General features: G+C 42.8%; 1 protein-coding gene across 1 annotated transcript in view; it reads left to right on the top strand.

Annotated features, from left to right (window-relative positions):
* LOC143776016 (transcriptional regulator QRICH1-like) overlaps positions 1–22,345 on the top strand; it is a 76,768-nt gene that overhangs the window by 40,554 nt on the left and 13,869 nt on the right. Inside the window, exons 3-7 of the mRNA XM_077264895.1 lie at positions 341–1,356; positions 3,346–3,514; positions 10,851–11,005; positions 14,644–14,758; positions 14,844–14,952. Coding sequence (XP_077121010.1) covers positions 352–1,356; positions 3,346–3,514; positions 10,851–11,005; positions 14,644–14,758; positions 14,844–14,952 — 1,553 coding nt within the window. The 5' untranslated portion in view covers positions 341–351. The remainder of the gene's footprint in view (positions 1–340; positions 1,357–3,345; positions 3,515–10,850; positions 11,006–14,643; positions 14,759–14,843; positions 14,953–22,345) is intronic.

Raw genomic sequence — 22,345 nt, 5'->3', positions numbered from 1 at the left:
AGGGGGAATGATGGGAGAGGTAGCATCAGCTGACGCTCCCTCCTCCACCATTGCTTTCAACTGTATCTGCATCCAGGATGTTGATATGGTTGAAAGTGCGATTCCAATCGGGAGACTGACTCCACCCAATCACTTCACCCCACACTGAAACCCTTCCCCCGGTGTCGTGGGCCGAATATACTCGGGGGACCCGCCCGGTGTCGAAGGTCAAATATACTCCCCCTGCTGGCCAGAGTTTGACATGTGCTGTACATGGAAAGTATCTCATCTTTTATGTCTTGTAATTTTGTGTTTCCAGCTTTCTGTAATAAAATGTTTGCTTTCGACTTTTTTTTACCAGTTGCCAGAAGGATGAGCCATTCCTTGGAAAACTCCATTCCGTATGAAGACTATCTGAGAATGAAAGCCCAGACTATTCCTCCTCACCGCATGAAAGATTTTTTAGATTCCCTTAATGGGAAGGGAGCAGAGGAAATGCAACAGTTTGTTCATTCTCCAATTTCTGTATATCAACAAAGAAATCATTACTTTTACATGGACAACACCGATGTGGCTGGTTCTTTGCTGGAGCTAGCTAGGCCAATCGCTTCTCCTCTGCAACACTCTGTTAGTCCTGGCATCCCTCTTGATCAGCATCATGTCCCTGTGCATCATGTCCATTTGCGACAGGGCCACAATATTGATGTTCAGCCAGGCCAACCAAATAAGACTCTCCAGCAACAGGTTGATGGGCAATCTGTTTCTGATGGCCAGAGTGCCAGCATTGTTGGTACATCTGCTTCTCAAGATCGAAGAGCTTGTTCTTCAGGATTATCCCAGCCAGTTAAAAAGAGAAAATTTGATGTGCCCATTGAGGACAGCTACTCTATTAACCACACATCTTTACAAAACACTCCTGCTACAGTTGTGGCACTGCCTTTGCAAAGTCAGCAGCAGGCTTACATTCCTCTTCGACAGGAGCTGCTAACTGTGGATAGTAGTCAGCTGTATGGACTCGTACCTGCCAGTACTTCACCATCAGGACAACTGCCCAATGTTGAATCTTGGGCAATATTCTCTGCCCATGCTACCTGTCCTGATTCTCAGACTCTAATAAACACTTCTGTACCTCAGGACAGTTGTGGACTAGTTCCAATGGGGGAGAGTCCAATGCACAGTAGTAGTGTTAAACTAGAGGAGAGCAAAGAGAGCTTTGATGTGAAAAAGAGCATCTCCGACAAAACAATGCATGCTGCTGGTACGTCTGGGTTTCCCATGCAATTGTTAAACATGAATGGTAACATTCAAATTCCCTTATCCCTACAAACAGGTGGACGTGTCTACCAATCTTCAAAATACTGGGATCAGCATGTACAGGTAATCATTTTGGTACTTTCCTTATGCATTGCAAAAGACCATGTCTGAAATTACTGCTTGTTTCAGTCTCGATTTCAGTTACAGGTTATCCTACTGTTGGGACCGCCAATAATTGGCTCCCCTGCAGCATCACCACAGGCAAAATTAAAGCATTATATGGTAGCCATTGAAGTTGCTATGCTGGTTGCATAATGCATGCACTTGTTCAGTTGTTAATAGACAGAGGTGCTTTTTTTTTTCCAAATACTCCACTATGATGAATGGTTGGGCTCCATTTTAAACAGATGAGTTTCCTCTGCCTTTAGTATATACCATTTAGCTCGTATATTTCTTGTAACTAAAGACAAAATGCGTGTATTTATACAGTTTATCTTACCACATAAGGTGGCTGTACATAACAGGTAGAGGTTAGTCAAGAGGTGAGTCTGTTGAGACTCGCCCATACACTACACTAAGCTAAGCATACAGTTTGCTAATCATGCGTGTGCTTTCATTGGGAAAGCTGGAGTAAGCTGCTGGCAGACACCTTTGGCAACAGCTTATCAGCTGTGGAAAGAAAAGGATTTAAGGTTGTAATTCAACATGCCCCTTTCTTCTTTCTACTCTCGCATCACGTGCCAGAAGGCCACCGTATATAGCACATTCTGCTGACTTTATTCTGTATGATGTCCATTAGCCTGTTCACATAGTTTTCCAGTATTGCAACAAAAAAATCACTCAGAAATCTTTCACACTATTGCCACAATACAACCATGATTTCTTCATGAAGTGCAATGAATTTTTGTAACTGTACCACTAGATGAAAGTAATCAATATTAGATGGGCAGATTTGGCACCCCTGCTAATCAGCTCTTTAAAAGGGTTACAGCACTCTTGCATCTGCAGACTCTACCCTCTGTTTTCCAGTCATCAGCTTTGTATTTTTAATATCGTCTCTAAAATGGTGTTACAGTTCGGTCCCCTTCATTAGAGATGGGCTAATCCGAACTGTAAAGTTCAGCGTCTGTACCAAACACCACTGACTTCACCAGGAAGTCAGTGTTACTGTTCGGGTTCAGCCCCCCGAACACTGTGTGTTTGTCTCACAGTCATGTGCATGACATCGCGGCAAACACAGCTTCTGATCAATGGTAAAATCATTACTGCTGTCAGAGAACGGCGGTTCTCATGCTGTCAAATGACTACACAAGCCTGCAGCTGTGATGGGAGGTATAAAGTTCACCTCCTGGCTACTGTCATCTGCTGATAAGACTACTGCGTCTATCAGCCTCCGCCTGCTGCTGTTAATAACAGCGTCTTATAGAGCTTGATGTCAGCGGACAATACAAAGATGACATCAAACCCACAAACAAATACTGCCTATCAGAGGCGGTGTTTGCCGTGCTGTCATGCACTTGGCGGGCTCACTCTGTCATTTGACATTGTGGGAACTGCAATTCTCTAACCGGCAGTAATGATTTTTTTACACCTATCAGATGCAGTGTTTGCCATGCTGTCATGCACATGATAGCTTGGCAAATACTGGATGTTCTGACCCCCCCATTCGTCCGGGTTCAGGCTTGGGTACTGTGAAGGTACTAGAACTGAACCTTTTTTAAACTGTTCGACACTGTACATCATAAGGTCATGGTACATGACTTGACGTCGCAATATTAAAACACACAATGATTTTGGAGGCCTGGATGCAGACATGTGGCGCACGATAACTGATTAGGTGGGTATTATTTTAATAAAAAAAAAAAAAAATCTAACATTCATAAAGAGTCCTACGTAAATCAAATGTTTAATAAGTCAGAGACTGCCTGAATTCATAATGAAGGCGTCAATGGGGATATTGCATCTGTTGCTTAAAATCAAATAGGTCTGCGATTAAGTACTCATGATGTTAAAAGCAAAAATGATGCATGTTTGTTTTGGATCTGAAATATTCTGCTACTCTTACAACTCCATAATGTTTAATATTTGTGTGTTGTTCCCTTTGTTTTTAAGCCTCAAGGTGTACAGTGTCCGCCATCTGAGCCACAGCTGCGGTTACAAAATACAGATTTTCCCTGCTCCCTTAGGCCAGAAGAAGGAGCTTTGTTTTGGAAGACTTGGGCACAGGTTAAGAATGCAGAGATTGTAAAAGAAGCTGAGAACAAACCATCGTGGTTAGGAAGTATGCATACATATTAAGAATTTGGCAGCATATCTCAGAAACCTTTACAGAAATGTAACAATACATGATGATGATGCAGGTTTATGGTGTATTTAATGTGGCAATAGAATAGTGTTGCTCACTAGACAGCGTCGGACTGGAGCACCTTGGGCCCACCAGAGAAAATCATTCTTTGGGCCCACTATGTAGCTACATAGAATTAATTACAAGACCACCGATTGTACGCTAATATCAGGGTATAATATAAGGTAGTGCACGTTTTAATGATATAGCAGGGGTTGTGGTAGCCCCCCCCCCCTTATCTATATATATAATTGTCTAAGGGGAACTTCCGTCACGGAAATCCCGCGTTGCTGATTGGTCTCGCCAGCTGCCTGTCATGGCTGCCGCGACCAATCAGTGACGGGCACAGTCCAATTAGTCCCTCCCTACTCCCCTGCAGTCAGTGCCCGGCGCCTGCATGCTCCCCTCCAGTCACTGCAGTCGGTGCCCGGCGCCCGCATGCTCCCCTGCAGTCAGTGCCCGGCGCCCGCATGCTCCCCTCCAGTCACCGCGGTCGGTGCCCGGCGCCCGCATGCTCCCCTGCAGTCAGTGCCCGGCGCCCGCATGCTTCCCTCCAGTCACCGCAGTCAGTGCCCGGCGCCCGCATGCTCCCCTCCAGTCACCGCAGTCAGTGCCCGGCGCCCGCATGCTCCCCTCCAGTCACCGCAGTCAGTGCCCGGTGCCCGCATTATCCCCTTCAGTCGGTGCCCGCATGCTCCCCTCCAGTCACCGCAGTCAGTGCCCGGCGCCCGCATGCTCCCCTCCTGTCACCGCTTAAAAATAATTAAAAAAAAACAAAAAACCCTGCTATACTCACCCTCCATAGTCCGCCGAGCCGCGGGCGGCCTCCGCCATCTTCCGTTCCCAGAGATGCATTGCGAAATTACCCAGAAGACTTAGCGGTCTCGCGAGACTGCTAAGTCATCTGGGTAATTTCGCAATGCATCCTGGGAACGGAAGATGGCGGCAGCCGCGCTCTCATCGAGTGCGCCACAGCTTCGCTGGATTGGATCCCGGCAGGTGAGTATATAACTATTTTTTTATTTTAATTATTTTTTTTTAACAGGGATATGGTGCCCACACTGCTATATACTACGTGGGCTGTGTAATATACCACGTGGCTGCTATATACTACCTGGCCAGTGTTAGATGCTATGTGGCCTGTGTTATATACTGCGTGGGCTGTGCTATATATTACGTGGCCAGTGTTATATACTGCGTGGGCTGTGTAATATACTGCGTGGCTGCTATATACTACCTGGCCAGTTTTATATACTGCGTGGGCTGTGTTATATAATAAGTGGACAGTGTTATATACTGCGTGGGCTGTGCTATATATTACGTGGCCAGTGTTATATACTGCGTGGGCTGTGTAATATACTGCGTGGCTGCTATATACTACCTGGCCAGTTTTATATACTGCGTGGGCTGTGTTATATAATACGTGGCCAGTGTTATATACTGCGTGGGCTGTGTTATATATTACGTGGCCAGTGTTATATACTGCGTGGGCTGTGTTATATATTACGTGGGCTGTGTTATATATTATGTGGCCAGTGTTATATACTGCGTGGGCTGTGTTATATATTACGTGGCCAGTGTTATATACTGCGTGGGCTGTGTTATATATTACGTGGCCAGTGTTATATGCTGCGTGGGCTGTTTTATATATTACGTGGCCAGTGTTATATACTGCGTGGGCTGTGTTATATACTACCTGGCCTGTTATATATTACGTGGCCAGTGTTATATACTGCATGGCCTGTGTTATATACTACGTCACCTGTGTTATATACTGCGTGGCTGCTATATACTGCGTGGGCTGTGTTATATAGTATGTGGGCTGTGTTATATACTGTTTGGGCTGTGTTATATATTGCTTGGCTTGTATTAACGCATCGGGTATTCTACAATATGTATGCATGTTTGTATATAGCAGCCACATAGTATAATGCACAGGCCACATCGTATTTGTCTGCTATATACTACATGGCTCCTATATACTATGTGGCCTGTGCTATATACTATGTGGCTGCTATATACACTCACTGGCCACTTTATTAGGTACACCATGCTAGTAACGGGTTGGACCCCTTTTGCCTTCAGAACTGCCTCAATTCTTCGTGGCATAGATTCAACAAGGTGCTGGAAGCATTCCTCAGAGATTTTGGTCCATATTGACATGATGGCATCACACAGTTGCCGCAGATTTGTCGGCTGCACATCCCTGATGCGAATCTCCCGTTCCACCACATCCCAAAGATTTCATGTTGTTTACGCCAAATTCTGACCCTACCATCCGAATGTCGCAGCAGAAATCGAGACTCATCAGACCAAGCAACGTTTTTCCAATCTTCTACTGTCCAATTTCGATGAGCTTGTGCAAATTGTAGCCTCAGTTTCCTGTTCTTAGCTGAAAGGAGTGGTACCCGGTGTGGTCTTCTGCTGCTGTAGCCCATCTGCCTCAAAGTTCGACGCACTGTGCGTTCATAGATGCTCTTAGGCCTACCTTGGTTGTAACGGGTGGCGATTTGAGTCACTGTTGCCTTTCTATCAGCTCGAACCAGTCTGCCCATTCTCCTCTGACCTCTGGCATCAACAAGGCATTTCCGCCCACAGAACTGCCGCTCACTGGATTTTTTTTCTTTTTCGGACCATTCTCTGTAAACCCTAGAGATGGTTGTGCGTGAAAATCCCAGTAGATCAGCAGTTTCTGAAATACTCAGACCAGCCCTTCTGGCACCAACAACCATGCCACGTTCAAAGGCACTCAAATCACCTTTCTTCCCCATACTGATGCTCGGTTTGAACTGCAGGAGATTGTCTTGACCATGTCTACATGCCTAAATGCACTGAGTTGCCGCCATGTGATTGGCTGATTAGAAATTAAGTGTTAACAAGAAGTTGGACAGGTGTACCTAATAAAGTGGCCGGTGAGTGTATATATATACATACATACATACATACATACATACATACATACATACATACATACATACATTTTCTAGAATACCCGATGCGTTACAATCGGGCCACCATCTAGTAGAATATAATGCAGCCTACCTCATAGAATATAATGTACCCCCTCATAGAGTATAATGCAGCCCCCACATAGTATATAATGCAGCCCACCTCACAGGGAATAATGCAGCCCACCTCATAGGGTATAATGTAGCCCCATCATAGAGTATAATGTAGCCCCCCCATAGAATATAATGCAGCCCCCCATAGAATATAATGCAGCCCCCCAAATACTATATGAGGTGGGCTGTATTATATTCTATGGGGGGCTACATTATATTCTATGGGGGAGGGCTGTGTTATACTATATGAGGTGGGCTGTATTATATTCTAACACAGCCCTCCCCCATAGAATAAAATGTAGCCCCCTATAGAATATAATGCAGCCCCCCATAGAATATAATACAGCCCACCTCGTATAGTATAACACAGCCCTCCCCCATAGAAAATAATGCAGCCCCCTATTGAATATAATGCAGCCCCTCATAGAATATATTACAGCCCACCTCATAGAATATAACGGAGTCCTACAGAATTATGGCCACCACGTTGGGGATGGGACAGTGGCTTGTCCCCTGATGATGTTGCAAATGTGGTGAAACATGTTGGGGGAACTAGTGCGATAAATTTGTATGTCCTATTCTGCCAAATAAGTGTTAGCACTCCATGGTGTTACCCATTAAGTATAAGAAATCAAGCACTTTACTGACAACAAATTTAGGCAGATCAGGGACCTCAATTTTTAGACCCTAAAGCAATTTTTAACATTAATATAATAAAAGTAAAATTTTTATAGTGGGCGTTTATTTGGAGTTCTCCCCAATTTGTTAATAATGCACCCCTCCAAAGCCTTTTTCTATCCTCAAATTTGGAACTTGTCATCTAAGAAAAATAGATATGTGTCTGTGAATTTTGCACAGACACACGGTCTGTGAAAATCAGAGACAATTGAACAGCCCCATAGGCTATAATGGATTTAGAAAAAAAAAATAGGTACCTGTTGTATCTGAGAAAACCACAGACAGAACATGTACGTGCAACATGGATGTCTGAATGAGGTCTAAACACTGATGCTGCAGTTCATTACTTACACCCCCTGCAACTGATGCCGATACAACTAAAGGAGCTGTCTGGTGAAAACTCAGTGATGAGCTATTCATCAATATTATGTTCAGGGTGGATTGATTTAAATCACGCCGATTTAAATCATGATTTAAATCACGATTTAAATCAAAAGATTTTTTTCTATTTAAATCGGATCGATTTAAATCATGATTTTAATCATGATTTAAATCACTGATTTAAATCAAAAGGTTTTTTTTAATATAAATCACGATTAAAATGAGAAGTGAGAGCAGTGCGCATGTGCGCCCATAGTTACACGGACGAAACTAGGGGCAACGATCTAACGCCAGGGTGAGGGGGGGACCCCAAAGTAAGTAAAAATCTTTTTTGTTTTACTATATGGCAATAGGTAGGTGTTTAAAAGCAGCATGTCTTAATTGTATAAACTATTAATAGCCTCCACATTTTGTTCATACTGCCCCTTTAATTCCACACTTCTAGCTTGGTTTCACTTTTGGTTTAGTTTCTTTTTCCATTCAGTTGACATGCCCAAACTTGTTGGATAGTCAGCATCCTACAGAAACCTCTGGAAGAGCATGGCATTGTGAATGTTACACATATACAGCCTTTATTCTACTGAGTTAAACAACTCAGCTTTATCTCATGATGGAAGAACCTTTGGATGGTAAAATATTTTCCTCAAAAAGCAGTTTATTGAAAAAAATCCGATTTAAATCAAAAAAATCCGATTTAAATCAAAAAAATCCGATTTTTTTGATTTTTTTTAAAAAAACATTGATTTTTATCCACCCTGATTATGTTGTTTGTGGACAGATTCCCACGCTGACCAACTGTTGGCGGCAATATGTAAACACTTTCCATAGAGCCGCTGAATGCGGAAGATGCTGTGTAGCAGGCGCTGCTGGGTACTGCAGAACGGCTGCAGCTATAAGAGCTGGTCTGTTGTACCCAGCAGTGGCTGCTACACATTCAATGGACCGACCATTGCAGCTACATTCATCACTATAGCTGACCCAAATAACAGCACATCAGTGGTGTGGGGGCTGGATGTTGGACGCCAATAATCACATTATTATAATTGGACCCCTGGATAGGTTATCAATCAAGTTTTGACTGTCCAACACCAATAAATTATACAATTTCTCACATAGAAGTTAGATAGTGAACACAATCACCCTTTAGAAAACTTTCCATTGAATCCATAGCAATTTTGCTGTTCTGGAAGCAATTGGGCAAGGCTTCCTGGCCACCTGTTCTGCTTATCTGAGAGAGGGGTGAAGGATTTATGGCTCCCTCCCTTGCAGTCGGAACATGGCTGCTCTCCTCCTCAGGGCACTGCAGTGTAGTGAGGTGCTGCCGACACAGGAGGGACAGAAACAAACAAGGTTTCCTTACAGCAGATCTGTACTTTTCCGACTGCTAGTGAGGCTAGTAATGGTGCACACAGGCACCGGGCTGCTCTCCAGCAGTACCAGACGTCATGAACTACATCAGCCTATCACCACTGACGAGCAGTCTCCCTGCCTGTGCGGCCATTACTACCACTGACTATGAAAGCAGTGGATATAGTAACACTTAAGCAGTTTTCTCACCTCTCTTTAGTCTGCTGCTCCCAGTTACTGCTCTACTGGCATGTTAGTGATCCTGATGTCTCCCAGGCGCTCCTCTCATGCGGCAGTGTGAGGGAGGCCTGTCTTCTGTAGAGGAATGAAGCCCGATCATTTACATTTAAAGGAGCAGCATGTCTAAAGCATGAGGCAGCCCTAAACTGCCTCTAAGACCAGCCTCGGTGGCAGTGAGTATTCTTCTTCTTCTTTAATAGCAGGCAGTGTTAGCCGGCTTCCTAAGGCTGATCAGGTGTGCCGCTGCGAAAGAGAAATGGGCGTGGAAAGCAGTGAATATTCATTTCTCTTTAGCAGCTCCTGCCTCTGTAACTTGCTGCTCCCCCTTCCCTCACTCATGGGTTGCTTAGTGTGCCGCCGGGGCCCTGTGTGCCAGCAGGAGTCAGTGCCTGGGCCCACCGGAGGATCCTCCGGTTCTCCGGTGGGCCAGTCTGACCCTGTCACTAGGCTGAATGGTCATTTCCTGTGAATTGAGATCGGAACAGACCAGGAGGGACCCACCAAGTGTCAGAACAGCTGCTTGACATCAATGACATATTGCTTCTTTCTTTTTCCAGCGGTATAAAAAAAAAAAATCACTTTCGTGTGGCTGTACACAATTTGTCCAGCCACACCTGCCCAAGAATTAGATCTGGTATTAGTTCAGCTCCACCAATGAGACTAAGCACCAATACCACACACAAACTATGGACAGGTCAGCACTGGTTTTGAAGTAAAATAGCTTTGTTTTTCTAATCTATAAAACCATTCAATCAAATAACTGTTTGATTTTTCTGTCCACATAGACATGTGAGGGCTTGTTTTTTGCATGATGAGTTGTACTTTTGAATGATGTCATTTGTTTTACCACGCAGTGTACTGAAAAATGAAAATAAAAATTCCAAGTGCGGTGAAATTGAGAAAACATTTTTTTTGCAATTCTGACTGTTTTTGTGGTGTACTAATTTTTGTGTTCCATCGCCATTTTCTTGAGACCCGTGTCATTTTTATTTTTCAGGCGATGGAGCTGTCTAATGGCGGAGAGAATGATGCGCAAGCATGTTGGCGCTTGGTAAAAGCTGTTGTCAGAGATTGACAGCTGCATTTTTAGCAGACTAAAAAAAATGTGTGGAGCAGGTGCTGGATGTAATACACAGTCATCACCTGCCGGTAGGCGGCGGGCTCGCTGCGAGAACCCACCCCGTACACCCGCTTCTGATATGCACCGTACATGTATGGCAGATGTGGTGAAGGTGATAATCCTTTCAGGGCCTCAAATAAAATAAAAACAATTCCTACTCCTCTCCCACAGGGACACCATTCTTGTGATGTTGGAAATGCTTTTCTCGGTGGGTCAAAATACCTTATTGAACCACTTGACCACCGCAACCCATCGGTGGTCGCTGATGGGCTCCAGTGTTCATGTGACTCAATAATGTCACATGACTTGGTGAGACTAGCCGTGCAAACATCGCAGGAATGGTGACGCACTGGGAGACATGTATTAATTTAGTTTGTTTTTGTTTTTTTGTACCTCACACACTCCTATTTATAATGAAGCAATGTTGTTTTATTTACTTTTCCAGAAAGAAGACTGTTAATTTTTAAAGAAGATGTGCTCTCTGTGCCAATCGCTGAATTAAATTATGGATTATGTTTAATAACCAAAGAAGCCAAGAGGCATGATGGTTCTCCATATGATGCAGATATGATGTTTTATTTGCTCCTTTGTGTACAGAAGGTATGACTGCTCTTTTGTTCTAGCTTTAGAGGTATAAGCCTTGATTATTAGTGTTAAAGGGAACCTGTTACCCCCTTTTTTCAATATGAGCTAAAAATAGCGTTCAATAGGGCCTGAGCTGTGCTTTACCATAGTGCCTTTATTATCCCCTGATTCGCCACCTTTGCTGCCAAAATACCTTAGTATACTCGCCATTTTCAGCTGTCAATCACCCCGGTCTGGTCCGATGGGCGTTGCCAAATCGCTGTTTCTCCCCACCTCTGGCTTTTCACTAAGAAGCTTCTTCCCGGCGTTGTATTTCGTGCCTGCGCATTAAAGTCTCATCTCACACCTGCGCATTATGCTTTGCCCAACTGTGGGCATAGCATACAGCACATCATTGCCCATGCGCAGCTCTTCACTGTAACCTGTGTGCCCCAGAAGTCTGGTTATGCAAATTGTGTTGTCCTGGACACCGGTAAACTTTTCCCATCCAGGATTGCTAGTGTAAGTTTTGTGACAAAATCATCTATCTATCTATCTATCTATCTATCTATCTATCTATCTATCTATCTATCTACATCTATCTATCTCATTCTATCTATGGTATTCCGTCTAACTTTCTCATTCCTTCTTTCTATCTATTTATCCATCTCATCTATCTAAGAGCAGATTACATACAACATACACCCCACGACATGCACCCTAGAACATACACCCTGCTACATACACACTGTGACATACACCCTGCGATATACGACTTGCAACCTACCACATGTGACATGCAACATACTACATGCGACATGCAATATACAACATGCAACATACCACATGTGACATGCAAAACACATGTGATATGAAACATGCGACATGCAGCAACATGCGACATCAACATGCTACATTCGACAACATGCAGCAACATGCGACGACACGCGACATGAAACAAGATGTGACATGCAGCAACATGCGACGACATGCATGCTGCATGTCACATGTTGTTGCATGTCGCATGCTGTTGCAAGTTGCATGTTGTCACATGTTGCATGCTGTCACATGTTACATGTCGTTGCATGTCGCATGTTACATGTCGTTGCATGTTGTCGCATGCTGTTGCATGTCACATGTTGTTGCATGTCGCCGCATGTTGCATGTCGTCACATGTTGCATGTCGCATGCTGTCGCATGTCACATTGCATGTCGCATGTTGCTGCATGTCGCATGTTTCAAATCACATGTTGTTTTGCATGTCATGTGGTATGTTGCATGTCGTATATTGCATGTCGCATGTAGTATGTTGCATGTCACATGTGGTAGGTTGCAAGTCGTATATCGCAGGGTGTATGTCGCAGGGTGTATGTTGTATGTTGTAGGGTGCATGTCGCAGGGTGTATGTTGTAGGGTGTATGTTGTAGGGTGTATGTTGTAGGGTGCATGTCGCAGGGTGCATGTCGCAGGGTGTATGTCGCAGGGTGTATGTTGTATGTTGTAGGGTGCATGTCGCAGGGTGTATGTTCTAGGGTGTATGTCGCGGGGTGTATGTCGCAGGGTGTATGTTGTAGGGTGCATGTCGCAGGGTGTATGTTCTAGGGTGTATGTCGCGGGGTGTATGTTGTAGGGTGCATGTCGCAGGGTGTATGTTCTAGGGTGTATGTCGCGGGGTGTATGTTGTAGGGTGTATGTCGCAGGGTGTATGTCGCAGGGTGTATGTCGCAGGGTGTATGTCGCAGGGTGTATGTCGCAGGGTGTATGTCGCAGGGTGTATGTCGCAGGGTGTATGTTGTAGGGTGTATGTCGCAGGGTGTATGTTGTATGTTCTAGGGTGTATGTCGCGGGGTGTATGTTGTATGTTGTAGGGTGCATGTCGCAGGGTGTATGTTGTAGGGTGTATGTCGCAGGGTGTATGTTGTATGTAATCAGCTCTTAGATAGATGAGATGGATAAATAGATAGAAAGAAGGAATGAGAAAGTTAGAAAGAATACCTTAGATAGAATGAGATAGATGGATAGATAGATAGATAGATAAGCGATTTTGTTACAAAACTTACGCTAGCAGTTCTGGATGGGAAAAGTTTACCGGCGTCCAGGACAACACAATTTGCATATCCAGACTTCCGGGGCACAGAGGTTACAGTGGAAAACCGCGCATGCGCAATGATGTGCTGTATACTTTGCCAACAGTTGGGCCTAATGCACTGCGCAACTGCAAAAAAAGAGCGCGATCTGTGCTATTCACAGATCGAGTTACGTCTGACACGCCGAGGAGCGGGGGGAGAAACAGCGCTTTGGCAACGCCCATTGGATCGGGGTGATTGACAGCCGAAAACAGCGAGTTTACTAAGGTATTTTTGCAGCAAAGGTGGGGAATCGGGAGAATAAAGGCACTATTGTAAAGCACAGCTCAGGCCCTATTGAACGCTATTTTTAGCTCATATTGAAAAAACGTGGTGACAGGTTCCCTTTAACGGTAAACCAGTGTCTTTCTACATTTCTGATCATTGAAATTGCAACATCAACAAGGAAAGGTTGTGGTATGGAAATCACAGGATTTACAGGCATATTAATGATATGCAAGGATGAAAAAATTGAAAGTCTTCAAAATGTATTCCGTATTGAGCATGGGTGCCATGTACAGAAATACACTCACTTACACACCGTGGCATGCTATCAGTGAAGTTATTAATGTTTGTTTGAGGAATGTTCTTCCACACTGAATTCTCTTTGGCACACAAATAATCAAGATCTGCTGCTGGCAGTTCCCTTTGCAATTGCGGTTTTCTAATGATGTCCTATATATGCTCATTGGAGACAAGTCCACAGACATAGCACATTTGGGTCATGCAGACTGCTCACAGTAACCAGAGCAACATTCAGCCTGATGTTGAAAAGTGGCTGTACCACCATCACCAATCAATGTAACACCAAGCTGTTAGTCTACCTGGAATGAAAATTAGAGGGCTTGACTACCATACATTATGGCACCACACACCATAGAATGAGGCTCTCCGGAAAGAACATCAACTCCTACCACTCCTGGGGCTGAGGTGTGGGGTGACACATTGTATGGACCCCTCTAGTTTTCATTCCAGGCACTCGCAGGTCAGCGTTACATTGATTTGGTGCTAGAACCAGTGGTATGACTAGTTCTCTAAAGTGTGCTGGGAGACTTTTTTTTTTTTTTTTTCATTCAACCTGAACAGTGGCACTGAGAAAAGACACATAGGAGTCGAGTCATTAAGACTGGTGTTGTGCACGCCACTCTAAATGAAGAGCTTGCTGGAGCACGATGCACCAAATTCATTAAAAAGCAAGAGCTACTTCTTGAATTTGGTGCATCTTCTCAGTAGAGTGTGCCTTTTCAGAATTAGTTATGCAGTCTGGGACTGGCGTAGCATGTATGGCGTAAAAACTTTCGCCAATGGGAGCACCTGTATCTGTTTAAACAATTGGTCCCTGACGCTTGCTACTGTCAATAACAAGGTAGTCTGAATTCATATTCATTTTTCATATGCAATAAAAATAACTTCTGACTGAATCCTAATACTGATAATTGCAAGATCATCTTCTCTTCTCTTTGAATTTCAAGGTAGTTTTTAGGTGAAATTTAAAGTAAATTTAGGCTTATACCAGGAGAATAATGATATCTTTTATTCTATTTCCAGCATATGTTTGACAACAACCGGATTGATAACGTTTTTGCCGATCTTTATTATTCTAAGTTTCTGGAAAAACTTCATGACGTGCTTAAGGGATATTGCCCTCGTGTAAATCCATTTGGTAGGTTTATTTTAATGTTGGTTCATTTATTGCTGTATTGCTAACTTAGTTATGTTAGTGATTTATGGAAATTTCTCCTCCACAGGTTATGTAATATCCAGCTGCATTTCGGAAGAAATGTTGTGGGACTGTAAGCAATTGGGAGCCCATTCACCTACTACTCTTCTTTTTACGCTAATGTATTTCAACACCAAGTAAGCACACCAAGGAAATGTATGTTTTCATAGTCCACTTTCAGTGTCAACTTTAATCATTTCTATTTTACGAAGAAATGGTCTGCACTTCCATAGTATTTTTGTACCCATTAGTTTGTCACGCTAGTCACCAAAATTGTATAGGTATATTTAACAGAATGTATTGTCTTTAACCCCTCTGTGACCTTAGACGTACTATCCCGTCGAGGTGACCTGGGCCTATCTGACCCTCGACGGGATAGTACGTCATAGCCGATCGGCCGCGCTCTCGGGGGGAGCGCGGCCGGGTGTCAGCTGCATATCGCAGCTGACATCCGGCACTATGTGCCAGGAGCGGTCACGGACCGCCCCCGGCACATTAACCCCCGGCACACCGCGATCAAACATGATCGCGGTGTACCGGCGGTATAGGGAAGCATCGCGCAGGGAGGGGGCTCCCTGCGTGCTTCCCTGAGACCCCCGGAGCAACGCGATGTGATCGCGTTGCTCTGAGGGTCTCCTACCTCCCTCCTCGCCGCAGGTCCCGGATCCAAGATGGCCGCGGCATCCGGGTCCTGCAGGGAGGGAGGTGGCTTACCGAGTGTCTGCTCAGAGCAGACACTTGGTAAGCCTGCAGCCCTGCACAGCAGATCGCAGATCTGGCAGAGTGCTGTGCACACTGCCAGATCAATTATCTGTGATGTCCCCCCCTGGGACAAAGTAAAAAAGTAAAAAAAAAATTCCCCACATGTGTGTAAAAAAAAAATAAAAAAAATATCCTAAATAAAGAAAAAAAAAAAAAAATATTCCCATAAATACATTTCTTTAGCTAAATAAAATAAAAAAAACAATAGAAGTACACACATTTAGTATCGCCGCGTCCGTAACGACCCAACCTATAAAACTGCCCCACTAGTTAACCCCTTCAGTAAACACCGTAAGGAAAAAAAAAAAAAAAAACGAGGCAAAAAACAACGCTTTATTACCATACCGCCGAACAAAAAGTGGAATAACACGCGATCAAAAAGACTGATATAAATAACCATGGTACCACTGAAAACGTCATCTTGTCCCGCAAAAAACGAGCTGCCATACAGCATCATCAGCAAAAAGATAAAAAAGTTATAGTCCTGAGAATAAAGCGATACCAAAATAATTATTTTTTCTATAAAATAGTTTTTATCGTATAAAAGCGCCAAAACATAAAAAAATGATATAAATGAGATATCGCTGTAATCGTACTGACCCGACGAATAAAACTGCTTTATCAATTTTACCAAACGCGGAACGGTATAAACGCCTCCCCCAAAAGAAATTCATGAATAGCTGGTTTTTGATCACTCTGCCTCACAAAAATCGGAATAAAAAGCGATCAAAAAATGTCACGTGTCCGAAAATGTTACCAATAAAAACGTCAACGCGTCCCGCAAAAAACAAGATCTCACATAACTCTGTGGACTCAAATATGGAAAAATTACAGCTCTCAAAATGTGGTAACGCAAAAAATATTTTTTGCAATGAAAAGCGTCTTTCAGTGTGTGACAGCTGCCAATCATAAAAATCCGCTAAATAACCCGCTATAAAAGTAAATCAACCCCCCCTTCATCACCCCCTTAGTTAGGGAAAAATAAAAAAATTTAAAAATGTATTTATTTCCATTTTCCCATTAGGGTTAGGGTTAGGGTTAGGACTAGAGTTAGGGCTAGGGTTAGGGCTAGGGTTAGGGCTAGGGTTAGGGCTAGGGTTAGGGCTAGGGTTGGGGCTAGGGCTAGGGCTAGAGTTAGGACTAGAGTTAGGGTTAGGGTTAGGGCAAGGGTTAGGACTAGGGTTAGGGCTAGGGTTAGGGTTGGGGATAGGGTTAGGGCTAGGGTTAGGGCTAGGGTTAGGGCTAGTGTTACGGCTAGTGTTAGGGCTAGTGATAGGGCTAGGGTTAGGGTTAGGGTTGGGGCTAGGGTTGGAGCTACAGTTAGGGTTGGGGCTAAAGATAGGGTTAGGGTTTGGATTACATTTACGGTTGGGAATAGGGTTGGGTGTGTCTGGGTTAGAGGAGTGGTTAGGGTTACCGTTGGGATTAGGGTTAGGGATGTGTTTGGATTAGGGTTTCAGTTATAATTGGGGGGTTTCCACTGTTTAGGCACATCAGGGGCTCTCCAAACGGGACATGGCATCCGATCTGAATTCCAGCCAATTCTGCGTTGAAAAAGGAAAACAGTGCTCCTTCCCTTCAGAGCTCTCCCGTGTGCCCAAACAGGGGTTTACCCCAACATATGGGGTATCAGCGTACTCAGGACAAATTGGACATCATCTTTTGTGGTCCAATTTCTCCTGCTACCCTTGGGAAAATACAAAACTGGGGGCCAAAAAATAAGTTTTGTGGGAAAAAAAAGATTTTTTATTTTCACGGCTCTGCGTTGTAAACTGTAGTGAAACACTTGGGGGTTCAAAGTTCTCACAACACATCTAGATAAGTTCCTTGGGGGGGTCTAGTTTCCGATATGGGGTCACTTGTGGGGGGTTTGTACTGTTTGGGTACATCAGGGGCTCTGCAAATGCAACGTGACGCCTGCAGACCAATCCATTTAAGTCTGCATTCCAAATGGCGCTCCTTCCCTTCCGAGCTCTGTCATGCGCCCAAACAGTGGTTCCCCCCCACATATGGGGTGTCAACGTACTCAGGACAAATTGGACAACAACTTTTGGAGCCCAATTTATCCTGATACCCTTGTGAAAATACAAAACTGGGGGCTAAAAAATCATTTTTGTGAAAAAAAAAGGAATTTTTATTTTCACGGCTCTGCGTTATAAACTGTAGTGAAACACTTGGGGGTTCAAAGCTCTCAAAACACATCTAGATAAGTTCCTTAGGGGGTCTACTTTCCAAAATGGTGTCACTTGTGGGGGTTTTTAATGTTTAGGCACATCAGGGGCTCTCCAAACGCAACATGGCATCCCATCTTAATTCCAGTCAATTTTGCATTGAAAAGTAAAATAGCGCTCCTTCCCTTCCGAGCTCTGTTATGCGCCCAAACAGTGGTTTACCTCCACATATGGGGTATCGTCGTACTCAGGACAAATTGCACAACAACTTTTGTGGTCTAATTTCTTCTCTTACCCTTGGGGAAATAAAAAAATGGGGGCGAAAAGATCATTTTTGTGAAAAAATATGATTTTTATTTTTACGGCTCTGCATTATAAACTTCTGTGAAGCACTTGTTGGGTCAAAGTGCTCAACACACATCTAGATAAGTTCCTTAAGGGGTCTACTTTCCAAAATGGTGTCACTTGTGGGGGGTTTCAATGTTTAGGCACATCAGGGGCTCTCCAAACGCAACATGGCATCCCATCTTAATTCCAGTCAATTTTGCATTGAAAAGTAAAATAGCGCTCCTTCCCTTCCGAGCTCTGTTATGCGCCCAAACAGTGGTTTACCCCCACATATGGGGTATCGTCGTACTCAGGACAAATTGCACAACAACTTTTGTGGTCTAATTTCTTCTCTTACCCTTGGGGAAATAAAAAAATGGGGGCGAAAAGATCATTTTTGTGAAAAAATATGATTTTTATTTTTACGGCTCTGCATTATAAACTTCTGTGAAGCACTTGTTGGGTCAAAGTGCTCAACACACATCTAGATAAGTTCCTTAAGGGGTCTACTTTCCAAAATGGTGTCACTTGTGGGGGGTTTCAATGTTTAGGCACATCAGGGGCTCTCCAAACGCAACATGGCATCCCATCTTAATTCCAGTCAATTTTGCATTGAAAAGTAAAATAGCGCTCCTTCCCTTCCGAGCTCTGCTATGCGCCCAAACAGTGGTTTACCCCCACATATGGGGTATCGTCGTACTCAGGACAAATTGCACAACAACTTTTGTGGTCTAATTTCTTCTCTTACCCTTGGGGAAATAAAAAAATGGGGGCGAAAAGATCATTTTTGTGAAAAAATATGATTTTTATTTTTACGGCTCTGCATTATAAACTTCTGTGAAGCACTTGTTGGGTCAAAGTGCTCAACACACATCTAGATAAGTTCCTTAAGGGGTCTACTTTCCAAAATGGTGTCACTTGTGGGGGGTTTCAATGTTTAGGCACATCAGGGGCTCTCCAAACGCAACATGGCGTCCCATCTCAATTCCAGTCAATTTTGCATTGAAAAGTCAAATGGCGCTCCTTCCCTTCCGAGCTCTGCCCTGCGCCCAAACAATGGTTTACACCCACATATGGGGTATCAGCGTACTCAGGACGAATTGTACAACAAATTTTGGGGTTTATTTTCTCCTGTTACCCTTGGTAAAATAAAACAAATTGGAGCTGAAACAAATTTTGAGTGAAAAAAAGTTAAATGTTTATTTTTATTTAAACATTCCAAAAATTCCTGTGAAACACCTGAAGGGTTAATAAACTTCTTGAAAGTGGTTTTGAGTACCTTGAGGGGTGCAGTTTTTAGAATGGTGTCACACTTGGGTATTTTCTATCATATAGACCCCTCAAAATGACTTCAAATGAGATGTGGTCCCTAAAAAAAAATGGTGTTGTAAAAATGAGAAATTGCTGGTCAACTTTTAACCCTTATAACTCCGTCACCAAAAAAAATTTTGGTTCCAAAATTGTGCTGATGTAAAGTAGACATGTGGGAAATGTTACTTATTAAGTATTTTGCGTGACATATGTCTGTGATTTAAGGGCATAAAAATTCAAAGTTGGAAAATTGCGAAATTTTCAAAATTTTCGCCAAATATTCATTTTTTTCACAAATAAACGCAAGTTATATCGAAGAAATTTTACCACTATCATGAAGTACAATATGTCACGAGAAAACAATGTCAGAATCGCCAAGATCCGTTGAAGCGTTCCAGAGTTATAACCTCATAAAGGGACAGTGGTCTGAATTGTAAAAATTGGCCCGGTCATTAACGTGCAAACCACCCTTGGGGGTGAAGGGGTTAAAATATGATCTGGCTTTCGGCTAAAATTTTGGCATGTTTTTATGAGTTGACTTCCAACTTTCTAATTTTTTATTGCTTGAGAAAATGTTTTGGTCCGTTAAATAAAATTCATAACCCGATCATCATCTAGTTTCTGCTGAGAAATGAAATGTATCTTAAATATGTGATTCTAGGCCACCATAAGATAATTAAAATCACCACAGTAATGTTTCAGTGAAGAAACCAATCTTAAATCCCAGAATCTTTTAAATAACACAACATTTATAGATTGACAAACTGTGTGAATCCTTGTGTCCAGCTTCTTATGTCCCCAGCAAACTGCTGAGTCCAATATTTCCTTTTGCAGCCATTGCAGGACTTGAGAAAAAAATGCAAATAAAGCTTATAACTAGTGATGAGCGAGTATACTCGTTACTTGGGTGTCTCCGAGTATTTGTTAATGCTCGGAGATTTAGTCTTCATCGCTGCAGCTGCATGATGTGCGACTCCTAGACAGCTTGAATACGTGGGGGTTGCCTGTTTGTTAGGGAATTCCCACATGTATTCAGGCTGTCTAGCAGTCACACATTATGCAGCTATGGAGACAGAAACGAAATCTCCGAACACATCCAAATACTCAGAGATCACCTGAGCTTGCTTGGGAGAACCCAAGTAATGAGTATACTCACCCATCAGGGGTTCCTTTCTCTAATTTACTAAGATCCCCAATTTGTAACTGAAATTATACATATATATATATATATATATATATATATATATATATATATATATATATATATATATATATATATATATATATATAATATATATATAATATATATATATATTTTTTTTTTTCCTGCTATGTGAAACAACCTATGCAGTTAGTGGTTTTCCATTGCTTTTTGAAAATTTTACAGAAGGAAGGGATCCGTATGGAGAGTAAAAAGCAATGCTTTGTACTGGAGTCCACACTATTCCCATTCACAATGCTTCTAATGTAGTACGCAGCGTTTTGGACCCAGCGCAGATGAGCTACGTCCAAAACAGTGCTCTCCCGGATCATGGGCACGTACCTTTATGGTTCTGTCAGCTGAAAAATAAAAGGTTATGGTGCTCAGAATATGCAAAATATTTTGGTTTTAGTGTGTAAAGGTAGGTGTAAAGGTAGCAAAACATTAAAAAAAAAAACATACAAATGTGCTTTTTTTTTTTTTTTAACTGGACCAGCACGATGGCTCAGTCCTTAACACTGTTGCTTTGCATCTCTGTGGTCCCGGGTTCAAATTCCACCAAAATACAACATTTGCAAGAAGTTTGTATGTTCTCTCCATATTTGTGTAAGCTTTCCCCACAGTCCAAAGACTGATAGGGAATTTAGATGGAGCCCCAATGGAGACACGTGATGATGGTGTCTGTAAAACACGGTGGAATATGATGGGTTATATAAGTGAGTAAAATGAAATAGCTTTATTTGGCCTCTATTTGTCATTTTGGACATCTTTTTAGTCCAAAAATTGTGATCGACCACATTTAGCTGGATCTCTAAATAGACGAGATACTGCCAGAAAAGAGGCCAAATGAATTTCTTGAGGGGTGTAGTTTTCAAAATGGGGTCAATTGTGGGAGGTTTCTGCTGTTTTGGCACCTCAGGAACTCTGCAGATGTGATATGGCGCCCGCAATCTGGTGAAGCCTAATTTGCACTTCTTCACTTCCGAGCCTGGCCGTGTGCATAAACGGCACTTTTTTTTGCCAAATATGTTATATTGCCATGTTCAGGAAAAATTGCATAACCAATTTTGGAGTTCATCTTCTACTATTTACCTCTTGTCAAAAATAAAGTAATTTAGGCTAAAGTAGCATTTTGTGGAAAATATTTTACTTTCCTTTTTTACTTTCCGATGTTATAAACTTTGATTAAACATTTATGGATCCAAAATGGTCAGTACACTTCTAGATTAATTTATTGAGGGGTATAGTTTCTAAAATGTGGTCACTTGTGGGGGAGGTTCTGCTATTTTGGCACGTTGTAGGGGCTCTGCAGTTCATCATTTCGACTCTAATTGATTCCAGACAAAATGTTTCTTCAAAAGTCAAATGGTGCTCATTCACTCCCAAGCTCTGTTGTCAATAACATGGGCTATTGTCGCGTTTGGGAGAAATGTAATAATAAATTGCGGGGTTCATTTTCCCCTATTACCCCTAATGAAAATAAAAACGTGGGGCTAAAGCAATATTTTAGTAGGAAAAAAATGTGACTTCTCTTTTTTCATTCAATCCACTTTGTGTTCGTTTCAATGCAGCACCTGAAAGGTTAATACGCTTTCTAATAGCGGTTTTGAATAGATTGAGGGGGTGCAATTTTTAAAATGGTATCACTTTGGAGTGGGTGGGGGAGGTGGGGAGAGGCCTTTACCAGAAACTAGGTCCCTCATAGTTCCTTCACACCTGATTAGCTCTGTAAAAAAATAAAATTTGTAAATTCACTTT

Source organism: Ranitomeya variabilis, chromosome 5, assembly GCF_051348905.1.
Source record: "Ranitomeya variabilis isolate aRanVar5 chromosome 5, aRanVar5.hap1, whole genome shotgun sequence".
Taxonomy (NCBI): domain Eukaryota; kingdom Metazoa; phylum Chordata; class Amphibia; order Anura; family Dendrobatidae; genus Ranitomeya; species Ranitomeya variabilis.
This window is presented reverse-complemented; position numbering and strand designations above follow the sequence as displayed.